The sequence below is a fragment of the Vigna umbellata genome, chromosome 4 (genome assembly GCF_029865625.1).
Source record: "Vigna umbellata cultivar VRB3 chromosome 4, Vumbellata_1.0, whole genome shotgun sequence".
Classification (NCBI taxonomy): Eukaryota; Viridiplantae; Streptophyta; class Magnoliopsida; order Fabales; family Fabaceae; genus Vigna; species Vigna umbellata.
This window is the reverse complement of record NC_142168.1, coordinates 33,393,818-33,407,732: the sequence shown is the minus strand read 5'-3', so window position 1 is coordinate 33,407,732 and position 13,915 is coordinate 33,393,818. Positions and strand designations below refer to the sequence as shown.

General features: G+C 35.0%; 1 protein-coding gene and 1 long non-coding RNA gene across 3 annotated transcripts in view; one reads left to right on the top strand and one right to left on the bottom strand.

The window, feature by feature from the left end:
• The window catches only part of LOC124848730 (uncharacterized), a 28,091-nt gene extending 22,834 nt beyond the window's left edge, over positions 1-5,257 (top strand). For both annotated transcript variants that reach the window (XM_047326501.2, XM_088111650.1), the window contains 6 exons: positions 1,347-1,536; positions 2,410-2,509; positions 2,979-3,147; positions 4,189-4,271; positions 4,359-4,435; positions 4,797-5,257. In XM_047326501.2, the coding sequence (XP_047182457.1) occupies positions 1,347-1,536; positions 2,410-2,509; positions 2,979-3,147; positions 4,189-4,271; positions 4,359-4,435; positions 4,797-4,968 (791 nt within the window). In that variant the 3' untranslated portion in view covers positions 4,969-5,257. The remainder of the gene's footprint in view (positions 1-1,346; positions 1,537-2,409; positions 2,510-2,978; positions 3,148-4,188; positions 4,272-4,358; positions 4,436-4,796) is intronic.
• Positions 5,258-6,766: 1,509 nt separating this feature from the next.
• On the bottom strand, positions 6,767-13,824 carry LOC148199959 (uncharacterized). Its single transcript, XR_015786368.1, has 2 exons — positions 7,374-13,824; positions 6,767-7,065 (listed from the first exon to the last, which is right to left on the bottom strand). It is a non-coding gene; the product is annotated as an uncharacterized LOC148199959 (long non-coding RNA).
• Positions 13,825-13,915: the final 91 nt, after the last annotated feature.

Genomic DNA, 13,915 nt, shown 5'->3' with positions numbered 1-13,915 from the left:
GATTTGATTGAATATTGTATTAATAGAGGGATCAAATCGAGCAAAATAAATAAATAAAAGGACCATAAAGAAATTAAACCTATTGCATTCATCATGAAATATAAATATACCAAGGGACAACATGACAATCACCTCACTACTCCTATCCTACAATTGTAACAAGTGGTAGGTAATTACAATTAGATCTTGCACTTTAGGCTTTTTCAGCACTTTATCATTTGCGTATGTAATGTTGGTGATATCTTTGAAGACTTTTCTTATTATATCCATCAACTTTCTTGCATGGTGGTGCATTCCTTGTATAGGTGTCCAAAAGGACCATTGAAGGATGTGTACCTTTGGAGTCATTGCTTGTTAGATCTTTTCTTAGAGAGTGATGGCTCTCTTCTCACTTACTTTGACTTGTAGTACTTTGACGTGATTGAAACATACTCCTTTACTTTACAGTTGACTTTGTGCCCCTAACGATACCAAAAAGGACTTTTGCTCATTTATAGTTAGTACCTGTGTCTTCATCTTTGAGATACATGTTGTGAGTCAGCTGTAGGGATTTAGACGTTATGAAATCCTGCAGATGTGTCTAGTTCAAAGCACTCTTCAGATTGCATTTATTCCATTTGACTCGAGTCATCTAACAATTGAAGCTGGCATAGGAGACATCTTTTGATAGGTGCTACATCAAGGACTCTAATCTTGGTTCTCTGCAGATTACATCAATCCAAGAATACTCTTGAGCAACCTCTCTTGATCTTCTTCTTGCTTCTCTATCTTGCATGCTTTTGATGCTTCAAGATGGAAGCTTTTTCTAACTTGGCTGTCTAAACTTCCATTCTTGTTGACATATATCTCATGCCCCGAGGAATATGGTCATATGTAGGTGACATTATTGTCTAGCGCTTCTTGCTACTTGTAGTGTAGTCTAATACTTTTGGAAAGCTTCTTCTATTCTAGTTCCGTCTTCTTCTTTGTGAGGTCATCTAACATGGCCTCATTCACTTGTCTTTTGCGCTTTAATCATGACTTGTATCTTGACACAAAGTTGCTGTTGATCATGACTAAGCTTGTTGCACACTAGATAAATATATTAGAAACTCCAAAATTGTCTTGTTTGTTATGGTCAAAACTTAGATGTCAAATGGAAAATCATAGGATATGTAGAAGTGTAAAATAGTAGGGACTAACAAGGACTTTCTATGTCTAGCGTTGGGGTTGCATGTTCTAGTTGGACGTAATTTTATGACATGATTTATTTTGTTCATTTCACTAAATATAAGTTTAAAATAAAGCTCTCTTTTATTCTTGATATTCTTGTTATTGACAAATATGAGTATTTATGAATGGTGCAGGTAGGCATGCACATTCCAGGTCTGTGCTCGAGGTTCCAATCTTTTGGTTCATCTACAGTGAACCACTTTTACTAGACAAATATTTTCAGGCAAAAGCTCTCTCTGACATGATTATTGTCGTTCAATCTGAGTCCTCCTCGTGGGAAAGCCATCTACATTGTAATGGGCATTCACTTCTACTGGACTTGAGGTAAGATTGAGAAACCTATCTTCCAACTTTCTAAAATTGCTTATTCATCTGTCTTGCAATCGTATTTTATTGATTTATGTTAGGAACCTTTGTAAGAATCCTATCTATCTCCCTTACTCTCCCACCTCAGTATTCTAACAGAAAGCAATTGAAAAAGAAATGATTTGTATTCACATCCAAGAATCAAGAATACAATTGGGAAACCAGGAGCTTAACCTCCTTCACCAAGTCTAAACTGGTCTGTAACTCAAGAGTAAAAAACTGTACACCTGAAAACAATAACAGAGGTCCTTTTATAGAGACCTTTTTCCCGCCCCACTTAACTGTTTACCGTTAAGTGTTAAGTATTCTGCCTCACCTTTCGCCTCTCATAAACCCTCCAATTCCTAACAATTTCATTGGGAAAGGGTAGGGGAAGAGGTGAACTTTTATAAAAATTTATATTGAACAATTGTGATATTACCATTACACGCATGTGTGTTCATTTTCTTTTTATGATGACAAAAAATAATGAAACTATTATTATTATTATAACTATAAAAGTAAAAATAAATGTTTTTATGATTTTATCATAAATATTTGTAATTTATTTTATAGGTAATTTTTTGTTATAGATAATTATTTTAGTTTAAAACTGGTTAAATTTTAAAAAATGGTCAAATCGAAAAATATAATTAAATTTAAAAGGAGGGTTGTTTAGAGGGTAAAATTGGTAAGATAATTATTTAAATATAAATGATGGTTACTGTAAGGATAAAATTGAAAAAAAAAATGTGTACCCCAAAAGGGAGAATCTCTTTTATATATTAGTGTAGGTACAAAAATCTACTCATTAGTTCTTTCATGATTTCATCCTGTATGGGGACGATAAAGGCAGCCTATAAAAGCTGCAGTTGCTGCCACTGCTGAGCATCTTGCTGGTTTGCTTCCCCTTCATCTTGTCTATGGTCAGGCCCATGAGACCGCTATTGAGGTACATTTTATGTCCAATATTTGGAATCCAGTCTACTTCTTTGATGCATTTAGTGTTTTACGTATACTAAATCCAGATATCTTTCGTTTGTTGAGGTTCAGTTCTTGTGCATTGATTGTATGGGACTGTGTTACTCTTCTTTGGGTATACCTACCTAATAATCCCTTAAATGGCAACAAATCAGTTAATTTTTACCATACTCACCTTGCAACTCCCTAAATCTCCCAAAATACAAAAAGTGATGCATGTAGCAAAAGAGCCTGCAGGAAGCTTGACCACCTTTTCAATTTTGTCCTGGTTGCAGATGCTTAATCCCTTTTTCAACAATATACATAGTCCTTTAGAGATTAGCATGTGTGAACTGTGTCCCAAGTTCGTAGAACAGTCAATGTCCATGTACTAAGATGTAACTTCGTTTTTAAGTGTATTTGAACTACCATATTGTAAGATTTATCTCTGCGTATGACAGGACTGGTTATGGTCAGTAGGATGCAACCCTTTCTCCATTACATCACAAGGTTGGCACATTTCACAGTTCCAGTCTGATTCAATTGCTAGAAGCTATGTCATCACTTCCCTCGAAGAATCAATACAACTGGTTAATTCTGCCATTCATCTTCTGCTAATGGAACGTACTAGTATCCTTACGGTGTAGCATTGCAGCCATTTAATGATAGAAAAATTACTATTTCAAAAAGCATCAATTAGATCATTATTAAAATGCGCATGTCATCTATTTCTGTAATTTCTTTAGGAACATGGCAGTGGAACTGTGATGGGGACAGGTTAGTGTATGATACTACTTTTGATGCCAGGTTGAATTTAGAGTTAGATGTAGAGAGAGAGAGAGGAAAATGGGACAGAATATCTTAATTTGATATAAAGTGAGATAAATTTAATATTACTTTTGAACCTTAGTCTAAAACCTAAGCTCATTGGCTAACTGTCAATCATCATATGAAAGCCTTCTGTGATCAAGTGATTATGAGTTTAACTATTGTTGCTTTCTCTACACTTAAAAGAGTGTATTTGGATAAGAAAAATTGGTAGGGACCAACCATTTATAAGTCAATAAGCATGCAAAATAATTGTGGTTGAGCAGAACATTTTCGTTGGTGTGATAGTTGAATCTTTTCATTAATTGGTTTCCTAAAAAGTAACATTTGTCGTTGCTCGTTGGTGTGATAGCTGAATCTTTTCATTAATTGGTTTCTTAACAAGTAACATTTGTCGTTGCTTTCTGCACACTATTATCACAATTTGTAACAATTGCAAATGGGATCACTCTGAAATATAGAATGGGACTGAGAGCACTTGTCAATGCTTAATATCTCTTAAGAAATTGGAATTAGGTCCAACTAAATTTTACAAAACCAGCTTGTAAAATAAGATTTGCATCTAGTTATATATTATAATTTAGTCTTATCTTTAGTTGATACAAGATTTCCAATACATCCTTCACAGTGAGGACTGGACATCTTGTGGGACTAGGAGGAATCCAATAGCGAGTAACATGATGTACCATCGCATTTGCCTTGTGTAAGAAAAAATATATTAAAGCATATATTATCAAATTAAACCATGTGAATGCAAACCTGCCCTTTGCTTTCAGGGGTATTATAGGGCCTTTGTTTTTCTTGAGACAAAATGAGTTAATGTGAATTCTTAACAATATAAAGCTGAAAAAACGTTCAGGATCTTCCAGTCCCAAGAGCTTGAGCTTGCAAACAAGTACAGTTATGTCGTTAGCCTTTGGAAAAGGGTAAGTGGTAGTTATTTGTAGCTTCTATTCAACTTGCAATCATATTCTTAAGTTCCATGAATGTGTTATAAATGTTGTATTCTTCAGGTATCAACTGTCACTGGAGAATTGCGTTATGTTGACGCATTGAGACTACTAAACACGTTGGAGGATGCATCCAAAAGGTTGGGCACTATTCTGCAATATGCAATTTAATGGCCTGCTTTAAAATATAGGCCAGGCTGAGCTGTCAAATTTTTAAACCTGGCCTAGAGGGGTTGGCTAATCTTTATTACTTGAATTTGTTCACATTTGCTTTTCGTTCCTCTTCTTTTCTTTCATTCCAATATAATTGCAAAATTTATCTAAGGATGAAAATATGGCTAAGCTCAACTATTTTTACTTTTCTGTTGCTCTTCATTGATTAGTAGCTAGTGATTTCATGTAGACCTACTTTATCTTATCTTTAAGTTGTACTTCAAACGCTATTAAATTTTATTTTTTTTCTGAAATTTGCTAGTTTTTGTCTGACAATCTCTCACGCAGGTTTGTTGGTCAAGTCAATGCGACCCTTTCCCTTCTTCATCCAATTAACTGCACAAGAGAGAGAAAAATACATATGGTTTTTGATATGACAACTATACCAGCTTTCTTGATTGTTCTAGGGTGCCTTTATATGGTACTGAGACCAAGGCGACCAAAACCAAAGATTAACTGAGGCTTCTAGCTACCATTTTGAATTTTAATCGAAGGGTTTTCCATGTTGGCAAGTTTAAGCTTTTGGTGGTAAGGATTTACAACCACTTTTATGATAGACGTGCATAATTTTGTCGGGTTTTAAGGCTTTGTTGGTTATGAATAGTACCTCAGCACATTTAGTTTAAACTTAGTTGTTAATGCGTCAAATTTTTCCTGTATGCAAACTGAGCATTCATGTCTTGTGTTAATGTAGAGAACGAATTCACAGTGTTATCCAAAAGCAATTAAAGGAAATTGAGTTTGATCAATATTAGTTGCATCTTTTAATTTGATTGATGTTACGCTTGCGCTAAATTGTTTGTATCTTGAAAATCATTTTAAACTAGAGCTAATCAATAAAGGCGGGATCTTTCCCCACCCTTATCATTCCTTCATGCACCTTTGTGAGGTATTGGAAAACTTTAAAGTGATCATATTTTAGATTTTTGGATTGTAAAGTACGGAAATATGATCTCGATTATACGATCTAAATTATATTTTTGGAAATTCAAAATCACATTTCAGACTGTCTAGAATATATTTCGAAACCTAAAAGTATATTTTGGATTAATCGATCAAGAATGTATTTTTAGATCATATATGATTGGAAAATGTATACTTTTACAATTTTGAATGTATTTGCAGATTATATAATATGGAAATGTATTTTAAATTGTACATTTTAAAATATTAATTTTTATTTATGTAATTTGAAAACACATTTTGGACTGTATAATTTAGAATACATTATATATTTTGTAATTTGAAATATATTTTAATTTTGTAGATTTGTAGTTATGCAATCTATAATATTTTTGGTTAACAGTTTTCCTACACAAGCATTAAAAGAAAATAAATATGGTTGGGAAAAGAAATTGGCATGTTTGATGACGTGTGGGAGCAGATAAATCTTCAGATTTGGGATTTTTTTTTTGAAGTTAAAGTTTTCTCTGATGCGATGATGTTTGAACAAATCTAGGTTTAGGTTTATAGATGCAGGTTGTTTGTGGTTGTTCGATAAAGACAAACAGGCTCACAATGACTATTGTTTGCTGATTTGCGATATTGAAGGAGATGATGGTGGTGGGTTTTGATGGCTAATAGCTTTCGCGGTGGTTCAATGACAGTGGTTGTTTTGCTGGTAGCTAGGATTAGGTTGAAAACCATGATGTGGTCATATTCAATTATAACGTTTCTACATCAACTTTTGTTTAAGTTGCCACATGTCAAAAAGTTATACTTTATTCAATAATAACTCACATGGACGTTATGTTGTTAACAATCTAGACATCATAAAAATAATTAAATTAAATAAAAATTACAAAAATTGAAACTATTTTTGAACATCCAAAAAAACTAAGAATCACTCTGAATAAAATAGAATCAAGATAGGTATTAAACCAAAACTAGTTAAGTGTAAAAGAAAAAAAAAAGGTAAAATCTTGAAAACAAAATTAATAGTTTTTGATATATTTTACTAAATATAAATATAAAATGTATTTGAATAATAAATAGTTATAAAAAAAATGGTAATATGAAAGGTATTTTTAGTTAGTTCTTATTAAATATTTTTGTTCAACTTAAAATTTTTATATTTTTTAAACGATTACTTTCACTGTTTTATTAACTAAAGGCACATTATGTAATTACTATAAAAATAATGTTATTAATTAATTATTAATTTTTTCATCAAACACTATATTTGCACAATTCATTAAGTTTCCAGATTATACAATTTATACAGAAGGGTAATGTAAGCAATTTGAAACTTATGGGTCTGGAAAAATAAATTTCTACTAAAATATAAATACAAACTGTTCAAATGAGTTTTTATCATCTAAACTTTCAACAATCAAGATTATGTTGCCTTGCTTTCGTTATGCACAAACTAAAGCAACAGTCCTGCAAACACAAACATCCAAATTCATTTGCTGGGAGATAAAGAAAACAAAAAAAATGCTATTATGAAGTGAAAGAGAGGAGGGTAGGGCTAGGAGGCTGAATAAAAGGGCCATTCTGCTTCAGAAGTCTTGGATATCTATTCAAATCCTGGCTGAAGTCACACTATGATTTGGCCCTGAAAATGAAGAGATAATATTTATTATTAATAATACAAATCAATTTGATCCAAGTTTACACAAATGATAATAATGGTTCCAAGTATAATAGCAGTTAAAAATGAATCTAGCTACGTAAAGAATGCATTCATCATACCCTACTATAATGAAGTGAGATACAGAAGGACGAAGTACAAATACGAGAGATAATAGACGAAAAATGTAAGACATCAATGCAAGAGAGTTGATCACACGGCTCTCTTTTGAATGAAAAAATGTATCACTAATTTTAATATCTCTTTCTTTGAATAAGATTACACCAACTAACCTTTCTATGTAGGAGTCATCCTCCGTGTTAACAACTATGGCCTCACCAGCTACAATGTGAGGCGGTACCTGGAGGTTATTGATCAGACAAAACAGACATTTAGTATTACCTGCACTGAATAATGATTTAATTCCATTCTTCTACAATTTTCATGAAAGATAATTCAAAAGGAAGGAAATTTTAGCACAATTAAGCATACTCGTTAGCTACATATCGATTTGATGGCATTTAATCTTTTAATCTAATAAACGTTGAATTTAGGTGTTTAAAGTAAAATAAATAAAAATTTAAATGCATTTTTCATCCTCACAAATATAGTAGATTTTTGCTTTTAATCCCTGAAAATAGTTTTATTGAAAAACTATAAAATAATTCTTGACGGCTTGAAAGATCCTCTCACTCTCATTCTATATACAAGAAAGTTTTGATACAAAATACATGATAAATAGGGTAACCCTAGACACAATATAATGATAATAAATAAGATAACCCTAAACATAATGTAATGATGATAAATAGGGTAACCCTACACAATATAATGATGATAAATAGGATAAATATTTTAACAATGATAAATAGGATAAATACTCTAACAATGATAAATAGGATAAATATTTTAAAACTCCTCCTGAAGTTGGAGCATACAAATTGTATGTACCAAGCTTGGAATGATAAACTTAATCTGAGATTTCTTTAGGAACTTAGAAACTTCGACTTAGAACAAGATGCACGTATGCTTCAGACCATTGAGAGAGAATGTCTATAAACCAAATTGGACTCACAATCCGACATAGCCAAAGAAACTCCTCTTGAAATATAAGAGAATGTCTATAAACCAAATTGGACTCACAATCCAGCATAGCCAAAGAGACTCCTCTTCAAGAGTGTGCAACAAACCGATGACAGTGGTCAGCGAATAGCAAAAGCGCAAAAACACAGATTGACAAACAAGTCACAACAACTTATGGAGAATAATATTGGACATTAGTGGACAACCACGAAACTTCAACAAACACCATGAAACTTCAACTAGGGACTTTGATAAAGGAGATTTCCATTAAAAGTGGATGACAGCCAACAATGGTAGACAACGACAAACTGTAGGAACTAAATTGCCATTTGACTGATGGGACCTGTAGTGGCTGGAAGCGACAAAACTACATGGACTAGATTGCCATCAAGTAAGGATGGGCCTGCAGTGGCTAAAAGCGACAAACTACAGGGATTTAAATTGCCATCACTAACTGATGGAGCTTGTAGTTACTGAAAGCGACCAAACTGTAAGGACTAAATTGCCATCAAGAAAGGATGGGGCCTGAAGTGGCTGAAACATACTCCCCCTCACGGCGAATGAAGGAAATGCTAACGACCGATGACAAACCGTGAAGGTGGAAGGTTATAATGGTCTCCTTTATTCAACAAAGCATCCAAAAACATGACAAGGGGCTGGTGAAATTGTTTGACTAAGATTCTGAATCTTGCCAGAAATAGATTCCCCTCATGCCATGAGCAACCTTCAACCATGACTTTGGTGTTGAAATTCCTTGATGTTAACCAGCTGATAACACCGTGTTACCAATGAGGAGCATTGGTATCTTGAAGATATTGAAGTTTTGATGATGTTACAAGCTAAAGAATTGAAGACTCTTGTTGTATTTACATTAAAAGCCTTTTGTAGAAATATTTGTATAGGAATAACTTTGATGATGTAAGAACACTTAGAAGTTTTCTTGTTTAGGGAATGTTTGTGCAGATAATCGATTATTTGGTGTAATAATTGATTATCACGAGCTAAAGTAGAAAGAGATTGCTCGTGCAAATAATCGATTATTTAATAGAATAATCGATTATCTCTGTCTGATTCAGTATTGCCCAAGTCGCGCAAATAATCAATTATTCTTCAGGATAATCGATTATCAGTTTTTGAAAACCCCATAACGGACACAAATAATCGATTATCACTTATGATAATCGATTATCACTTATGATAATCGATTATGACTGGCTGTTGGGAGATGTCTTTTTAGTTTCTAACTTTGCATGAACCTGGGCTTATAAATAGAGGTCTTCACAGCTCTTAGAAAGAATCTTTTCATTTGAGAGTATTAAAGTTGTGTGCCTAAGGGAAACTCTCTGTGAGTGAAAAAAGGGAACTAACTCATTTGAGAATACAGAAAAAGTCTGAGGAAGTTCTCAAGTGTTAGTGTTGCTCGAATAAAGTCTTGTGAAAAGAAGAAGCTTGCGCTTAGTGGGTCTAAGCTCAAAGCGGTTCTCTTCAAGTTGATTGAGCAGGTTCTTCCGTTCGTTTGTTGAAGGAAGGTGTTATCTGTTCTTTATCTTTATTCCATCTTATTGTAATATGTAAACAATATTTTAGTGAAAAAGTTAATCACTGTTTATAGTGATTAACGACTGGACGTAGAATCTTTTTGATTCGAACCAGGATAAAACATCTTGTGTGATTTTCTCTTACTCTACACTTTTAATTTACCAACTGTTAGATAAAAGTCTTAAAAGAAAATCATGATTTTTAAAAGAACCAATTACGTACCTGAGTACGTAAACTAACCAAATACAACCTTTCACACTCTCTCACACGTAACAGAACAATAAACGAATGATATTGGATGAATGAATCTCTTTTATTGATGGTAATATCTAAATAAACAAGGATAAACAATAATTGGGAGAGTAACCTCCCTCACAAGACAATAATGTCTGTCACAAAACTCAATAATCAAAAACATGTCTTTAACCCTAAACTCTAACTTTATTTATATTAATTATTTCCCGCCCATCTCTTATTCAATATTTCTCTAGAATATATTTGCATTTAATATAAATATCCTTATATTTAATATTTAATATAAATATCCCTATATTTAATATAAATATCTCTCCGTATATTATCCTAGTATCCTTAATTATAAATATCTTATATTGAATCTTTTCCTAAATATATATTTATTTACTCTAATTAACTTATACTATATTTATTTAATCTAATTAACTTATACTAAATATTCTCTCTGCTCATATACTTTCCAACCCTTATTATTACCCCTACCTTATATCGTGACATTACACCCTACTGCAAAACAACCTTCTCCTCGAGGTTGGAAACGGGGAGCTTGATCTCATGGCTCCTCATCAATTCATGTCTGGAGGTTCGGGCGGTGGTAAAACCTTCTCTAATGTCTTCCATTCTTCGTCTAACATTCTGGTTACCACTTCTCCTGAATCATAAGCCTTGAGAGAATGGTTTTCGATGTGTTTCAGTACTTCACGTCGCTCTCTTCCTTCTGCCAGTGTACCAAACACTGCAAGCCCCCTATTCTTTTTGTCGGCCCATCTCTTCACAGACTCCATTGTTCTCTCCATGGTATTGATTATTCCATCTGCCCTTCCTTCCAATACTAAACCGTTTGGTTCAGGTAGTTTTCTCACGTTCGTTTCTGGCCGTCTCCTCCCGTTCGGCTCGGTAAGTCCTCTCTCTGTAGGTTACGTCCGTTCTTTCACGTTCGGATCCAACAGTCTGCTATCGTTCAGTTCTGGCAGTTCGCTCACGTTCGGATCTGTTAGTCTACTATCGTTCGGTTCCAGCAGTCCCTTCCCATTTGGAGCTTGGACTTCATGGCGTATTCCACTCAACTCTGCCTTCAACCTCCTTAGGGACAACTCCATGTTCTTTAGTCTCTGCCCCATGCTCTCTAGTTTCCCTTCAACTGCATTCATTCTTCCCTCCATGATGTCTTTCACTCGTCTCTATTAGGATCCGGCAATTTCGTCCCTTGACGATCTGGCAGGTCGAACCAATTGTTACGTACCTGAGTACGTAAACTAACCAAATACAACCTTTCACACTCTCTCACACGTAACAGAACAATAAACGAATGATATTGGATGAATGAATCTCTTTTATTGATGGTAATATCTGAATAAACAAGGATAAACAATAATTGGGAGAATAACCTCCTTCAATTACTTTGACAGCATAACCTCCCTCACAAGACAATAATGTTTGTCACAAAACTCAATAATCAAAAACCTGTCTTTAACCCTAGACTCTAACTTTATTTATATTAATTATTTTGTCATACCTCATTAAATGCACCCAAACCCCGCCTGTCTAATCTCATTTATTACACCCAAAACCCTGCTCAGAACCATTAAAACGCACCCAAAACTCTGACGCACTAACGCCAGGTGTCAAGAATGGAAGATTCGGAAATCAGTTAGTGGAGTGCAGGTGTCAACAGGAGAGTGCACGACCGTTTGGACGTGGGGTAAACAAAAATGATTTCTGAAAAACCTGCCCACTCTCTTCTGCATGCACCTTCTCCTTCCCAAACTCTGACTTTCCATTTTCTCCTCCTTCTCTCTAGAAAATTTCCCCTTCTCTCTACTGTAACTCACTCTTCTCTGCTCCGATCACCGTTCAGGACCGTAGAAGGATTTCCGGCGTCGTGAGTTTCATTCTGGACCGAACAGTTCCAGAGTCTGAAACTGGTAAGTTTCTCGTCCCTAGTCGTTCGTTCTTGGGTTACATGCAAAACCAAGTTCTGGTTGCATGCAGGGTTATAGTCTAAGTTATTCTTGACTTTTATGTGGTTAGACTTAGTTGGAAGAGTTAAGTGATCGTGAGGATAGAAAGCCGTAATCTAGGCGAACCAAAAATCTTGCGTTTAGGACGTTTCACTCACTGATCCAGGTAAGGGAAGCTTATTCTATTTAATTCGTATGTGTTATTTGTGCTGTATGGACGTTCTGTGAGTTGCATGAAGCATGTTCTGTGATATTTGATTTTTGATATATGATCATAAGTGTGAGCTGATGTATGGTGAAAATGAAATGTACTATGATATGAGTATTTGAAAATATGAAATGTATATGCTGAGAAATGAGTAAATGTAAATGAAACTTTGAATATAAATTTCCCTATGATAACGTACGTTCGTCATTGAACGGTCCTTGACCGTTCGGTGTTGCTAGTAAACTTCTTTGGAATTGAATTCTTCCATTTGGGAAGAATTCTAGTTGAGGACGAACGCCCTCTTGTAATAGTGCTATGTTTGAGCGTTCGGCCAAGCGTAGATGCCCAAAGTGTTATGTGAGGAAGTGAGAATCTTGTAAACATATATCTGGACACTTAGTCATTCTTAAATCCTATCTTCACCATCTCGTATTTTATTTATTTCTATTTCTATTATGAGTTCAAATCAGTGATGGGTCTCGACCCAAAGCGTTTGTTATGAAAGGCGCTCGGTCTTATACCGAACGCTCGTACTCGTCTTTAATTATTAACCGTGTGGAAATAGCGTTCGTCCAAATTCTGTAAATCCTTTACCGTGTTCGGTCATTGACTGACAGTCGGTTTCTGTAATTGAATTATTCTAAGTATGGTTCTTCAATCTTCTTGAGGTGTCTATATCCATTGAATCCGGCCTAGAGCCTCTGTACTTAAATTATTCTTTAAAGTATTGATCTGAACTTACGAGAGTCAGTTCATTCAACTGATTCAAGTGGTAAATGACGTTCGTCATATATGGTATTATTGTAGTCGGTCTTATTCTGTTCTGGAACGGGGGATTCTTCGGTCTCGTTCCTCACGTTCGTCCTCGTTATTAAAAGGGCTGAACGTTCGTTATTTTATGTAATTGGAATGGAAGACGAAAATGATATTAAAATGAAAGATTATAAAGAATGAACAGTATATGAGATGAAATAATGGTTGTGGATTTTGAACGAGCGTTCCAGGGAGGAACGACTCTTGGATGAAAGTTGGAATTTGTAAAGTATGAATGTGGACAAAACTTAGCTGGCGATTCATCCTGATGTTCCGTGAGTGCTCTCGTCCTCAAGTAGAAGGGAGTATGTCATGCGTGGGAACGGCAAGAGGTCCTAGTCCTTAGAGGTACTTTGGATGGAACGGACTAACCTCGAGTGGCAGCTGATGAGAAATTCCAGTTACCACACCACCTGGGTGCACGAACGTCGTAGCTACACAGAATTCATACAGTCCGGACAGTCAGTCTAGTATCAAGAATTGATTGAACTCAGGAATTGATTGAATTGTATATCTGGAATATGTTTGATATGTTTGAATATAAGAAATGCATGTTATTACTTGAATTAAATTAAAGGCTTAATTACCTACTTAGTCCCCATGTTCGGAGGTAATTTGCTGTTTAGTACCCGGTTTTAAAAATGTAGGCATTTGATACCTATGTTTTGAAATTTGTATCAATTGAATCCTACCCACTTAACGCCGTTATAAATCTAACGTTTTTCTGACATCAACTTTGAATTGTGGACGAGCGGTTGTGGACGATCGTCCAAACAGAGGAGGACGCTCGTCCAACACTGGAGGACGCTCGTCCAAACAGAGGAGGACGCTCGTCCAACAGTGGAGGACGCTCGTCCAACAGTGGAGGACGCTCGTCCAAACAGAGGAGGACGCTAATCCAACAGTGGAGGACGCTCGTCCAACAGTGGAGGACGCTCGTCCAAACAGAGGAGGACGCTCGTCCAAACAGAGGAGG